The following is a 14,670-nucleotide window of genomic DNA, read 5'->3' on the forward strand; positions in this document are numbered from 1 at the left end:
GTGTGTGTGTGTGTGTGTGTGTGTGTGTGTGTGTGTGTGTGTGTGTGTGTGTGTGTGTGTGTGTGTGTGTGTGTGTGTGTGGGTGTGTGTGTGTATATAAGTGTATATCTGTGTGGGTGTGGATAAGTGTATATCTGTGTGTGTGTGTGTGTGTGTGTGTGTGTGTGTGTGTGTGTGTGTGTGTGTGTGTGTGTGGATAAGTGTATATCTGTGTGTGCTGTGGAAAGTCAGTGCAGGTGGTCAGTCCAGTTCAAGTGTTCAGCAGTCTTGCAGATAGAAACTGTTTCTGAGCCTGTTGGTATCAATCTGCCCGATAGTTAGCTCGTAGCTGGGGTTTGTGGTGTCCTTGGTGACGCTTCTGGACTTTCTCAGACTCACTTTCTCTTGTAACTTTACTTATTGACGTTTTAAAGTGTGTTGTTCTTTCCAGTGGATGACAACACAAAAAGAATTAAGGACGAATTTAAAGACAGTCTGGAGAAGAAGTTTGGATTTGTGTTTGAAGGCACCGCAGTGGAACAAACTCCCCTCAACAGCATCTACACACAGCTCTACATCACACAAGGACAGAGTGAAGGGGTTAATAACGAACATGAGATCCGGCAGATTGAATATACACGCAGGACAAAAAGATCTACAGACACTCCAATCAACTGCAATGACATCTTCAAAGCCTTATCTGGAGAAGACAGAGAAAAGGAGAGACCCATCAGAACTGTGCTGATGAAGGGCATCGCTGGCATTGGAAAAACAGTCTCTGTGCAGAAGTTCATCCTCGACTGGGCTAAAAGAAAAGCTAATCAGGATGTTGATTTCATCTTTGTGCTTCCACTCCGAGAGCTGAATCTGATTCAAGATGACCAGTACAGTCTTCATGGGCTTTTGCGTTACTTCCACCCTGAACTTACAGAGATAGAAGAGGCAAAGATATATGATACCTGCAAAGTCATGTTTATCTTTGATGGTCTGGATGAAAGCAGACTGCCATTAGGTTTTCATCAGAACAAGAAGTTGACTGATCTAACTGAGACATCATCAGTTGACAGGTTGATGACAAACCTCATTGAGGGGAATCTACTCCCTGAAGCTCTCCTCTGGATAACCTCCCGACCAGCAGCAGCCAATCAGGTCCCCTGTAAGTACATCGACAAGGTGACAGAAGTACGAGGGTTCAACGACAAACAGAAAGAAGAATACTTTAAGAAGAATGTTGAGGATGAGAACCGGGCCAGGAGAATCATCTCACACATTAATACATCAAGGAGCCTCCACATCATGTGCCACATACCCGTCTTCTGTTGGATTACTGCCAGGGTTCTTGAGCAAATGTTGAGTGAAGATGAGAGTGGAGAGATCACAACTTTGACTGAGATGTACAATCACTTCCTGCTCATTCAGACAAACCTGAAAAGCAAGAAGTATGATAGGGAAAAGGAGACAGATCTGGACATAATCATAGAAAGAAACAAAGAAATAATTCTCAAACTGGCACAACTTGCATTTGAACAGCTGGTGAAGGGCAATCTCATATTCTCTAAGAAAGACCTGGAGGAGTGTGGCATTGATGTCAGTGAAGCCTCAGTGTACTCTGGGTTTTGCACAGAAATCCTGAAAGAAGAGTATGGGCTGTATCGGAAGAAAGTGTACTGCTTTGTCCACCTGAGCTTCCAGGAGTTCCTTGCTGCTCTGTACGTGTTCCACTGCTGTGCGAGCAAGAACATCAAGCCCCTGGAGCCTTTTGTTGGGGATGTGTCATCAGAGCTGTCCTTGCATGTGCTGCTGAAGATGATGGTGGATAAAGCCTTGGAGAGTGAGAATGGACACCTGGACCTGTTCCTCCGCTTCCTTGTTGGCATCTCAACAGAATCCAACCAGAGACTGTTACATGACCTACTACCACAAACAGAGATCAGCTCAGAGACTGTCAAGGAAATTAAGAAATACCTCAGGGAGCCGAACGTAGAGCAAGTCTCACCTGATAGGTACATCAATCTACTCATATGCTTGACTGAGATGAAAGATGATTCAGTACATGAGGACATTGACAAGTTCCTGAAGTCAGGAAATCCAACAGGAAAGGAACTTGCAGGTGCACACTTCTCATCACTGGCCAACGCTCTGCTGATGTCAAAGGGTGTGCTGGATGAGATTGACCTGAGGACATACAACTTGTCCCCTGGGTGTACGAGACTGGTCCCAGCTGTAAGGAAATGGAGAAAGGCCATGTAAGTAATATCAGAAAGTCAAAATCACCAATATCTATCAATAATTATATCAGACCGATTGCAACCAATGAGGGCCACTAAATTAACGCCAGCTGATATCTCGTTAAACCATCAACACGTACTAAAATCAACCACACGCTGATCTCAATTGCCACCAATTGTTAGTGTAATCTTCCACCTTTACGACAACGACAAAAATAATAATCTTCATGTAAAATATCATCACACGAGAAGTGTTTGAAAAAGTCCAGAGAATGTCGATATACACCTTCCTCGGCGCTCACCAAAAGAAAAACCATTGTCCAGCACTGGGCATGAACTCATGACCCTCGGAGTTGTAGCGCGCTGCTTAGGTCACCGTGCTACTGGAGTACACAGTGCTCTATCAAGCTGTGAGAGTAATTGGCGATACCTCATGGTATCGAGTATTTCTCCAAACACCCAGACAAGGCTACTCTTCTTACATTTACATTTAAGTCATTTAGCAGACGCTCTTATCCAGAGCGACTTACAAATTGGTGCGTTCACCTTATGACATCCAGTGGAACAGCCACTTTACAATAGTGCATCTAAATCTTTTAAGGGGGGTGAGAAGGATTACTTTATCCTATCCTAGGTATTCCTTAAAGAGGTGGGGTTTCAGGTGTCTCCGGAAGGTGGTGATTGACTCCGCTGTCCTGGCGTCGTGAGGGAGTTTGTTCCACCATTGGGGGGCCAGAGCAGCGAACAGTTTTGACTGGGCTGAGCGGGAACTGAACTTCCTCAGTGGTAGGGAGGCGAGCAGGCCAGAGGTGGATGAACGCAGTGCCCTTGTTTGGGTGTAGGGCCTGATCAGAGCCTGGAGGTACTGAGGTGCCGTTCCCCTCACAGCTCCGTAGGCAAGCACCATGGTCTTGTAGCGGATGCGAGCTTCAACTGGAAGCCAGTGGAGGGAGCGGAGGAGCGGGGTGACGTGAGAGAACTTGGGAAGGTTGAACACCAGACGGGCTGCGGCGTTCTGGATGAGTTGTAGGGGTTTAATGGCACAGGCAGGGAGCCCAGCCAACAGCGAGTTGCAGTAATCCAGACGGGATTACTTGATGTTATCATCACAAATAATCCTGATAGGTATAAATCTGGTGTTTTCTGTAATGACCTTAGTGATCATTGTTTTACAGCCTGTGTTCGTAATGGCTGCTCAGTGAAAAGACCTGTCCTGATTTGTCATAGACGCTTGCTAAAAAAAATGTAACGAGCAAGCCTTTCTTCATAAACTGGCCTCTGTAAAATGGTATAGAATCAGCTTGATCCCCTCTGTCGAAACACTTGGACCTTTTTTGATATTTTCAGTGTTATTGTTAACAAACACACCCACATAAAGAAAATGAGAATTAAAAACAGGTTCAGCTACTGGTTCGACCGTGATCTTACAGAGTTACTCCACCTCAAGAATTGCATTTGGCGAAAGGCTCGGCACACGCATACCCAGGCTGACTGGCTCTCGTTCAGGCAAATGAGAAATAAGTGCACTCAGGCTATCCGGAAGGCCAAAGTTAGTTACTTTAACCTTTCTGTTAGCGTCCCACCTCGACAATTGCAGGGTGCCATATTCAAAACAACAGAAATCCCATAATTAAAATTCCTCAAACGTACAAGTATTTTACACCATTTAAAAAATTAACTTCTTGTAAATCCAGCCACATGGTCCGATTTCAAATAGGCTTTACGGCGAAAGCACACTTTGCGATTATGTTAGGTCAGCTCTTAACCACAGAAACCCATACAGCCATTTTCCAAACAAGGATAGGTGTCACAAAAGTCAGAAATAGCATTAAAATTAATCACTTACCTTTGATGATCTTCTTCTGGAGGCACTCCCAGGTCTCCATGTTAAACAATAAATGTTAGTTTTGTTCGATAATGTCCCTCTTTATGACCAAAAACCTCCTTTTTGTTTGCGCGTTTTGTCCAGTAATCCGAATGCAGAAGGCGTGTGCACGAATTCCAGACGAAAAGTTTTAAAAAGTACAATAAAATTTAGTATAAACACTCCGATTGTTTTTGTCATAAATAATCAATAATATTTCAACCGGACAAAAGCTTTGTCAATAGGAAAGGAGAAACAAGAAATGCGCATTCTCGGTCAGACGCATGACTGCTGAATGGATATTTCCACTGACCACTGAATGAAAGTGCTGTATCTCCTTCATTTTTCAGAGTAAAAGCCTGAAACAATGCCTAAAGACTGATCACATGTTGAGGAAGCCATAGAGCTCGTGAACGGGGTCCTAATTCTTTGTATGATGTATAGGCTTTCAATGGAAAAACAGCGTTTCAAAATAATAGTACTTCCTGGTTGGATTTTCCTCTGGTTTTTGCCTGGCATATCAGTTCTGTTATACTCACATACATTATTTTAACAGTTGTGGAAACTTTAGAGTGTTTTCTATCCAAATCTACTAAATACATGCATATCCTATCTGCTGGGTCTGAGTAGCAAGCAGTTTAATTTGGGCACACGTTTCATCCAAAATTCAGAATGCTGCTCCCTACCCTTAACTTAACTTCTCTGGGATATGTGGGACGGTAGCGTCCCACCTCGCCAACAGCCAGTGAAATTGCAGGGCACTAAATATAAAACAACAGAAATCCCAAAATTAAAATTCCTCAAACATACAAGTATTTTACACCATTTTAAAGAATAACTTCTTGTAAATCAAGCCACATTGTCCGATTTCTAAAATGCTTTACAACGAAAGCACACCAAATTATTATGTTAGGTCAGAGCCAAGTCACAGAAAAACACAGCCATTTTACACTCACAAAAGGTACAAAAGGATGAGGACATTTCAGATGTCATATCATGTCTGTATATATACAGTGTTGTGACAAAAGGATGAAGACATTTCAGATGTCATATCATGTCTGTATATATACAGTGTTGTGACAAAAGGATGAAGATATTTCAGATGTCATATCATGTCTGTATATATACAGTGTTGTGACAAAAGGATGAAGACATTTCAGATGTCATATTATGTATATCTACAGTGTTGTAACGATGTAATATTTTGTATATATACAGTGTTGTAACGATGTAATATTATGTATATCTACAGTGTTGTAATGATGTAATATTATGTATATATACAGTGTTGTAACAATGTAATATTATGTATATATATATATACAGTGTTGTAACGATGTAATATTATGTATATATACAGTGTTGTGATGATGTAATATTATGTATATCATGTCTGTATATATATATATATATATATATTATATATATATACAGTGTTGTAACGATGTACAAATAGTTCGAATAGAAAATGGACAATAAATAAACATAAATGTAGGTTGTATTTACAATAGTTGCCCCTCTCTTGTGACAACAGGTCCCACATCTTGCTGCTGTGATGGCACACTGGTATTTCACCCAGTAGATATAGGAGTTTATCAAAATTGGATTTGTTTTCTAATTATATTCTGGGTCTGTGTAATCTGAGGGAAGGATGTGTCTCTAAAATGGTCATACGTTTGACAGGAGGTTAGGAAGTGCAGCTCAGTTTCCACCTCATTTTGTGGGCTGTGTGCACATACAGTGCCTTGCGAAAGTATTCGGCCCCCTTGAACTTTGCGACCTTTTGCCACATTTCAGGCTTCAAACATAAAGATATAAAACAGTATTTTTTTGTGAAGAATTAACAACAAGTGGGACACAATCATGAAGTGGAACGACATTTATTGGATATTTCAAACTTTTTTAACAAATCAAAAACTGAAAATTAGGTTTGCAAAATTATTCAGCCCCTTTACTTTCAGTGCAGCAAACTCTCTCCAGAAGTTCAGTGAGGATCTCTGAATGATCCAATGTTGACCTAAATGACTAATGATGATAAATACAATCCACCTGTGTGTAATCAAGTCTCCGTATAAATGCACCTGCACTGTGATAGTCTCAGAGGTCCGGTTGGAATTGTCCGGTTGGAATATTATTGAAGATTTATGATAAAAACATCCTAAAGATTGATAATATACATCGTTTGACATGTTTCTACGAACTTTAATTTAACTTTTTTGACTATTCGTCTGGACTGGACCGCACTTTGTGCCTATGGATTACTTGACGAAACGTGCAAACAAAAAGGAGGTATTTGGAAATAAAGATTATCGAACAAAACAAACATTTATTGTCTAACATGGAGTCCTGGGAGTGCCATCCTGTGAAGATCATCAAAGGTTAGTGATTAATTGAATCACTATTTCTGACTTTTGTGACACCTCTCCTTGGTTGGAAAATGGCTGTATGTTTTTCTGTGGCTAGGCGCTGACCTAACATAATTGCATGGTGTGCTTTCGCTGTAAAGCCTATTTGAAATCGGACACCGTGGCTGGATTAACAAGAAGTGTATCTTTAAAATGTGTATAACACTTGTATGTTTGAGGAATTTTAATTATGAGATTTCTGTTGTTTGAATTTGGCGCCCTGCAATTTCACTGGCTGTTGGCGAGGTGGGACGCTCACATCCCAAACCATCCCAGAGAGTTTAAATTCTTTAGGAACACAGCCCTAATGTTGGTAACTAACATAATTATGTTGTCATCCAGAGTAACATTGAATTAGTTTCCATGCTACCACACATACAGCAGGTTTTTAAAGGACCAAAGAGTTTGGTCTCCTTTGTGTTTTAATATTTGCCATGGAAAAGATATCATGATACTGGTATCATCACAGCCCTAATGGATGATATTTTCTCTGTATCTACAGACTGATTGGCTTTGAACTCTCTATGGAGGACTACGAATCACTGGCCTCCATTCTCCAATCAGCAGACTCACATCTAAGAGAGCTGCACCTGGACGACATCGGGGAGCGTGATCCTGAAGGTGACGATGATCCTGATGGTGACGATGAGGCCAGACTGACTGTTCTCGTTGCTGCGCTGACTGTTGTCCTCGCTGCACTGAAACATCCACACTGTAAACTGGAGACACTGAGGTCAGTAGTATTGAGGAGGTCTTCTCATGATGAAAACTATAAAATATGAATCATTGTTGGTAGGGGTAGAATTATCACTCCTTGAACATTATGTTTTTGTCACTCACAGAACTTCCGACACACACAGCAGACTTATCTGAGGAAGATTTTGACCTCACTGTGCTGAATTTGTTATAATGCTGGTATGTGTCCCTGACCTGCATTACATCACACTTTGTCTGAGTGATATTGTCTCTGTTTCTACAGACTGGGTGGCTATAAACTCTCTGAAGAGCACTGTGGGTTACTGCCTTCTGCTCTCCAATCAGCAGACTCACATCTGAGAGAACTGGACCTGAGAGACACTAAGCTGTCTGATGGTGGTGGGAGGGAACTCTTTACTTCTCTGAAACATCAGAACTGTAAACTGCACAAACTGCGGTTAGTACTGTGGGAGGGTTGATCACATGACAATAGCCTAAACAGGTAGTCATTGTTGGACAGTTTGTTGGAGTACAATTATCTGTAATAATGAACTGTGAACAGACATTATTTATTCATTTAGAATGTATTTAATGACCACAGGCCTACAGACAGACACATACCTACAGATACGACTACATTTACATTACATATAAGTCATTTAGCAGACGCTCTTATCCCGAGCGACTTACAAATTGGTGCATTCACCTTATGACATCCAGTGGAGCAGCCACTTTACAATAGTGCATCTAAATCTTTTAAGGGGGGTGAGAAGGATTACTTTATCCTATCCTAGGTATTCCTTAAAGAGGTGGGGTTTCAGGTGTCTCCGGAAGGTGGTGATTGACTCCGCTGTCCTGGCGTCGTGAGGGAGTTTGTTCCACCATTGGGGGGCCAGAGCAGCGAACAGTTTTGACTGGGCTGAGTGGGAACTGTACTTCCTCAGTGGTAGGGAGGCGAGCAGGCCAGAGGTGGATGAACGCAGTGCCCTTGTTTGGGTGTAGGGCCTGATCAGAGCCTGGAGGTACTGAGGTGCCGTTCCCTCACAGCTCCGTAGGCAAGCACCATGGTCTTGTAGCGGATGCGAGCTTCAACTGGAAGCCAGTGGAGAGAGCGGAGGAGCGGGGTGACGTGAGAGAACTTGGGAAGGTTGAACACCAGACGGGCTGCGGCGTTCTGGATGAGTTGTAGGGGTTTAATGGCACAGGCAGGGAGCCCAGCCAACAGCGAGTTGCAGTAATCCAGACGGGAGATGACAAGTGCCTGGATTAGGACCTGCGCCGCTTCCTGTGTGAGGCAGGGTCGTACTCTGCGGATGTTGTAGAGCATGAACCTACAGGAACGGGCCACCGTGCATGAACCTACAGACATGACTACATACCTACAGATACGACTACATACCTACAGACATGACTACATACCTACAGACATCACTACATACATACAGACATGACTACATACCTACAGACACGACTACATACCTACAGACATGACTACATACCTACAGACATGACTACCATACCTACAGACATGATTACATACCTACAGATACGACTACATACCTACAGACATGATTACATACCTACAGACATCACTACATACCAACAGACATGACTACATACCTACAGACATGATTACATACCTACAGACATCACTACATACCTACAGACATGACTACATACCTACAGACATGACTACCATACCTACAGACATGATTACATACCTACAGACATCACTACATACCTACAGACATGACTACATACCTACAGACATGACTACATACCTACAGACATCACTACATACCTACAGACATGACTACACACCTACAGACATCACTACATACCTACAGACATGACTACAATACCTACAGACATGACTACATACCTACAGACATCACCACATACCTACATACATGTCTACATGTCTACATACCTACATACATGTCTACATGTCTACATACCAGATGTACCTCACTAAGAGTTGATGTACTAAATGTTTACCATCTGAAAGGACAGGTTCTGAATAATGCTGTTACGTGTCTCTGACCAACACTACATCATATTATGTATGAGTGATATTATCCCTGTTTCTACAGACTGTCTAGCTTTAGACTCTCTGAAGAGGACTGGGGATCACTGGCCTCCGTTCTCCAATCAGCAGACTCACCTCTGAGAGAACTGGACCTGGACCTGAGGAACAGTGGACTGTCTGACGGTGGTGGGAGGGAACTCTTCACTGCTCTGAACCATCCACACTGTAAACTACAGACACTGAGGTCAGTATTTACACTATAAACTACAGACACTGAGGTCAATATCTACACTATAAACTACAGACACTGAGGTCAATATCTACACTGTAAACTACAGACACTGAGTTCAATATCTACACTGTAAACAACAGACAATGAGGCCAGTATCTACACTGTAAACTACAGACACTGAGTTCAATATCTACACTGTAAACAACAGACAATGAGGCCAGTATCTACACTGTAAACTACAGACACTGAGTTCAATATCTACACTGTAAGCTACAGACACTGAGGTCAGTATCTACACTGTAAACTACAGACACTGAGGTCAGTGTCTACACTCTAAACTACAGACACTGAGGTCAGTATCTACACTGTAAACTACAGACACTGAGGTCAATATCTACACTATAAACTACAGACACTGAGGTCAATATCTACACTATAAACTACAGACACTGAGGTCAGTATCTACACTATAAACTACAGACACTGAGGTCAATATCTACACTGTAAACTACAGACACTGAGGTCAATATCTACACTATAAACTACAGACACTGAGGTCAGTAATTTGGGAGGGTTTGTCACATGACCAGAACTCATTGATTGTTGGACAGTTTGTAAGGGTCAAATTGTCAAGGAGAGTATATTCAGATACATTTATTCTTGATAATAATTGCTTTTACTTGGAAGCCTGGTCCAAAGATTTCATATCTACTACAGGTATGACTGCATATTAACACTAGCAGACTTAAACTTGTGTTGTTCACCACCCATAGAGACTTTCTTTGCCAAGAATGTCTGATTTAATGGAATTGTTTGTTTTGTCTTTAATGTTTTCTCTAATGTTATTTTCAAAGTTGTTTACTTGTTACTCATCATGTTGCAATATATTATCCTTTTAGGCTGAATGGATGTTCCCTGACAGAGAAAGGGTGTGAAGCATTGGCTTCATCTCTCAGCTCAAACTCCTCTCACCTGAGAGAACTGGATCTGAGTCACAATGACCTGCAGGATTCAGGAGTGAAGGTGCTCTCTGATGGACTGGGGAATCCACACTGTCAACTACAGAAACTGAAGTTAGTGCTTAGAAACATACCTGCTCAATAAAAATATGATTTGTCAAATCACAACATCATTACAGTAGCCAGTAAGTCTGCTCAACCAATAAGGTAAATACTGGGTTAACTGGGGAATCCACATTGTAAACTACAGAAACTGAGGTTGGTACTTAGAAACAGTATTGGTTTCATTGGAAATATGTATATACTGTGTATCAGCTATCACCACTAGAGGGCAGCAGTCCTGTTGTAAAATCATGATGAACTCTCTCTGCAGGCTGTCATTCTGTAGAGTCGCAGAGAAAGGCTGTGCTTCTCTGGCTTCAGCTCTGGGGTCAAACCCCTCCCATCTGAGAGAACTGGACCTGAGCTTCAATCACCCAGGAGACTCTGGAGTGAAGCTGCTCTCTGCTAGACTAGAGGATCCACACTGTAGACTGGAGAAACTCAAGTTAGTACAGTTACTGTGAAAATGATATTGTTGTATACATACACAGACTGTGTTTCACTCACTCTGTCCATTCCTCTGTCTCTCCCACAGTGTGGACCATACAGAAGAGATCTGGGTTAAACCACAGCTGATGACGAAATGTAAGGGTGTTAGTTATAAGGAATCAGTTTATTGACCAATACATTTGACAAACAGGCGTATAATTAAACACACACACACATTCTGACAAATTCTAACCAATTCCCTCTCCTCTAACTTGTCCTCTTGTCTGCAGATGCCTGTGATCTCACACTGGACCCCAACACAGCACACAGAAACCTCTCTCTGTCTGAGGGGAACAGAAGGGTGGAGAGGGTTAAAGAGGAGCAGCCGTATCCTGATCATCCAGAGAGATTTGATCACTATACCCAGGTGTTGTGTAGAGAGGGTCTGACTGGGCGCTGTTACTGGGAGGTAGAGTGCAGTGGGCTGGCTGACATTGGAGTGACATATAAAGGCATCAGTAGAAAAGGAGATGGTTCTGCCAGTGAATTTGGATACAATAAGAAGTCCTGGCGTCTGATCTGCCGTGGGAATCATTATGGTGCCCTCCACAATAGTCAATATACTACAATACATGCTCCACACCTCATCAACCCTCCTCAACCCCAGAGAGACCAGTCCTCCTCCCCTCCACGCCTCATCAACCCTCCTCAACCCCAGAGAGACCGGTCCTCCTCCCCTCCACGCCTCATCAACCCTCCTCAACCCCAGAGAGACCAGTCCTCCTCCCCTCCACGCCTCATCAACCCTCCTCAACTCCAGAGAGACCAGTCCTCCTCCCCTCCACGCCTCGGAGTAGGAGTGTTTCTGGACTGGCCGGTCGGCACACTTTCCTTCTATGAGATCTACTCTGACACAATGACCCATGTGTACACATTCCAGACCATATTCACTGAGCCCCTCTACCCATGGTTTAGTGTTTCTAATGAGGGCTCTTCAGTGTCCCTGAGCCAGGTAGAGTAGTCTCCTATGTCCTGGAGGAACACCTGGGTCTCCATGGAAACACAGTCACACTCCTGTTCTAACCCAACCATGTGACATGATGGGGTGTTGTTGACTGTGATCATGCCTTCAGATATGGACATTGTAACAGATACATTTTGTTGACTGTGATCATGACTACAGATATGGACATTGTAACAGATACATGTTGTTGACTGTGATCATGACTACAGATATGGACATTGTTGACATTGACTGACTGTGATCATGACTACAGATATGGACATTGTAACAGATACATTTTGTTGACTGTGATCATGTCAGGTATTCGTATTCACACCACTGAGTCAATACTTTGTAGAAGCACCGTTGGCAGCGATTACAGTTGTGAGTCGTTTTGAGGCTCTAATAGCTTTGCACACCTGGATTGTACAATATTTGACCATTATTATTTGTTCAATTCTTCAAGTTCTGTCAAATTGTTTGTTGATCATTGTTAGACAGCTATTATCAAGCCTTGCCATAGATTTTCAAGCGGATTTAAGTCAAAACTGTAATTAGGCCACTCAGGAACATTCAATGTCATCTTGGTAAGCAACTTTTTATCCTAAAAAATGTCTTAATCCTTGCTGATGACAAAGATACTCATAACATGATGCAGCCACCATCATGCTTGAAAATATGAAGAGTGCTACTCAGTGATGTGTTGTGGTGGATATGGCCTAAACATTATGCTTTGTGTTCAGGACAAAAAGTTCATTTCTTTGCCACATTTTAAAAACATAGTGCCTTTGTTACAAACAGGATGCATGTTTTGGAATATTTTAATTCTGTACAGGCTTCCTTCGTTTCACTCATTTAGGTTAATATTGTGGAGTAACTACAAAGTTGTTGATCCAACCTCGGTTTTCTCATATCACAACCATTCAACCATGTAGCTGTTTTAAAGTCACCATTGTCCTCATGGTGAATTCCCTGAGCAGTTTCCTCCCTCTCTGGCAACTGAGTTAGGAAGGACGCCTGTATCTTTGTAGTGACTGGGTGTATTGATACACCATCCAAAGTGTAATTAGTAACTTCACCATAACTTGCTCATAGGGATATTCAGCATCTGCTCTTTTTTTTTACACACATCTACCAATTGGTGCCCTTCTTTGTGAGACATTGAAAAACCTCCCTGGTCTTTGTGGTTGAATCTGTGATTGAAATTGAGGGACCTAACAGATAATTGCATGTGTTGGGTACTGAGATGGTGTAGTCAATCAAACATCATGTCAACCACTATTATTGTACACAGAGTGAGTCCATGCAACTAATTGTTGAGCACATTTTTACTCCTGAACTTATTTAGGCTTGAATAACACAGGGGTTGAATACTCATTGACTCAAGACATTTCAGCTTTGAATTTTTTGTTAATAAAATAAAATCCCACAAACAAAATTCCACGTTGACATTATAGGATATTGTGTGTAGATCACTGACACAACAGATCAATTGAATCCATTTTAAATTCAGGCTGTTACATAACAAAATGTGGAATAAGTCAACATATACAGTATAGGCCAACATATTGTATGTGTACTGTAGGATACAATACGCTTGGTTTTTGTAACGAGCTCTTTACCTGCTCTTACGTATGATTTGCATTGGATTGATTAGGTTTAGGCTTTCTCCTGACTCCTAGATTCAATCTTTATAAATATTACAGTTTTAAAATAATAATAATAACTTTGTGTCGTAGACAACAATTAGAACCTATACTGTCTGTTTACCACTATGGCTATGTGAAAGTGTAGATTTGTTGGTTTGATTAAAATAAGAGAGAGAGAGAGAGAGCGAGCGAGCGAGACAGAGCTAGACGAGGCCGCGTTTAACGGAAATCGGTGCCATTGAGAAACAGTGCGTACGTTACTTTCCGCTATTACGCTAGGGTATGAACGATTGCATACATTTGATCGTCGGTCATATCAACTCTATTCGGTCGTGATGTTTATGGAGCATTACGGACAATCAGGTCTAGATTCTTTAAATGCTCTGGATAATATCTATCCGTGTGTAATCTTGGAGCCCTCCGCATTCCAGCCTAGGGAGAGGAAGGATGCTGTAGCCTACTAAGCTATGCGCTACTGAAGTGTTTTACATTTGCCAATAGCCCAGCCTCAACAGTGCGACTGCATTTTGACTGGACTCGACGATAGATAATATAATATAATATGACTTCCATTTGCTATGTGTTATATCTGTACGTTTCTATTTGTCATCCAACTGGACTAGCCTGTAGAATAGGCTACAGTCATCGCCATAGGAACCCGAGGGAGATATCATTATAATAAGCTACTTTAGTGCAACGTGACGTGCAACAGCGGGAAAGACGGTCGAGTCCTATTAGGTGAGATTGAGCGTATGTGTGACGCTAAAGTGGCTTGTGTTTCCTCATGTGGAGTGTTTTTCGTCGAGGAGGATACGCTCGCGTTGTCGGATAATTCCCACGTCAAGGATCGGTTGACTCCCTTCTTTATTCCATCTCGCTCTCACACACACGGTGCGCGTGGCCTCGCCCGGGAGCAGCCTATTACACGGACTTATTTTTACTGCATCGGCAAGAAGGAGAGGGAGAGAGAACCGAGGATAAAACAACCAGAGGGAAGGATTGGGGGACCGGAGGAGAGAAGAGGAGAGGCGGGATGAAGGAGGAGACGCAGTGAACGACAGAGGAGGAGGAGGGAGACTCGAGCGTTCGAGGTAA

General features: G+C 42.3%; 1 protein-coding gene across 1 annotated transcript in view; it reads left to right on the forward strand.

The window, feature by feature from the left end:
- Positions 1 to 12,144, forward strand: part of LOC115118800 (NACHT, LRR and PYD domains-containing protein 3-like) — a 36,229-nt gene extending 24,085 nt beyond the window's left edge. Inside the window, exons 6-13 of the mRNA XM_065016445.1 lie at positions 431 to 2,225; positions 6,979 to 7,209; positions 7,456 to 7,629; positions 9,266 to 9,445; positions 10,333 to 10,506; positions 10,766 to 10,939; positions 11,030 to 11,079; positions 11,214 to 12,144. Of these exons, the coding sequence (XP_064872517.1) occupies positions 431 to 2,225; positions 6,979 to 7,209; positions 7,456 to 7,629; positions 9,266 to 9,445; positions 10,333 to 10,506; positions 10,766 to 10,939; positions 11,030 to 11,079; positions 11,214 to 11,944 (3,509 nt within the window). The 3' untranslated portion in view covers positions 11,945 to 12,144. The remainder of the gene's footprint in view (positions 1 to 430; positions 2,226 to 6,978; positions 7,210 to 7,455; positions 7,630 to 9,265; positions 9,446 to 10,332; positions 10,507 to 10,765; positions 10,940 to 11,029; positions 11,080 to 11,213) is intronic.
- The last annotated feature ends 2,526 nt before the right edge of the window (positions 12,145 to 14,670 follow it).

Source organism: Oncorhynchus nerka, unplaced genomic scaffold (genome assembly GCF_034236695.1).
Source record: "Oncorhynchus nerka isolate Pitt River unplaced genomic scaffold, Oner_Uvic_2.0 unplaced_scaffold_983, whole genome shotgun sequence".
NCBI lineage: Eukaryota > Metazoa > Chordata > Actinopteri > Salmoniformes > Salmonidae > Oncorhynchus > Oncorhynchus nerka.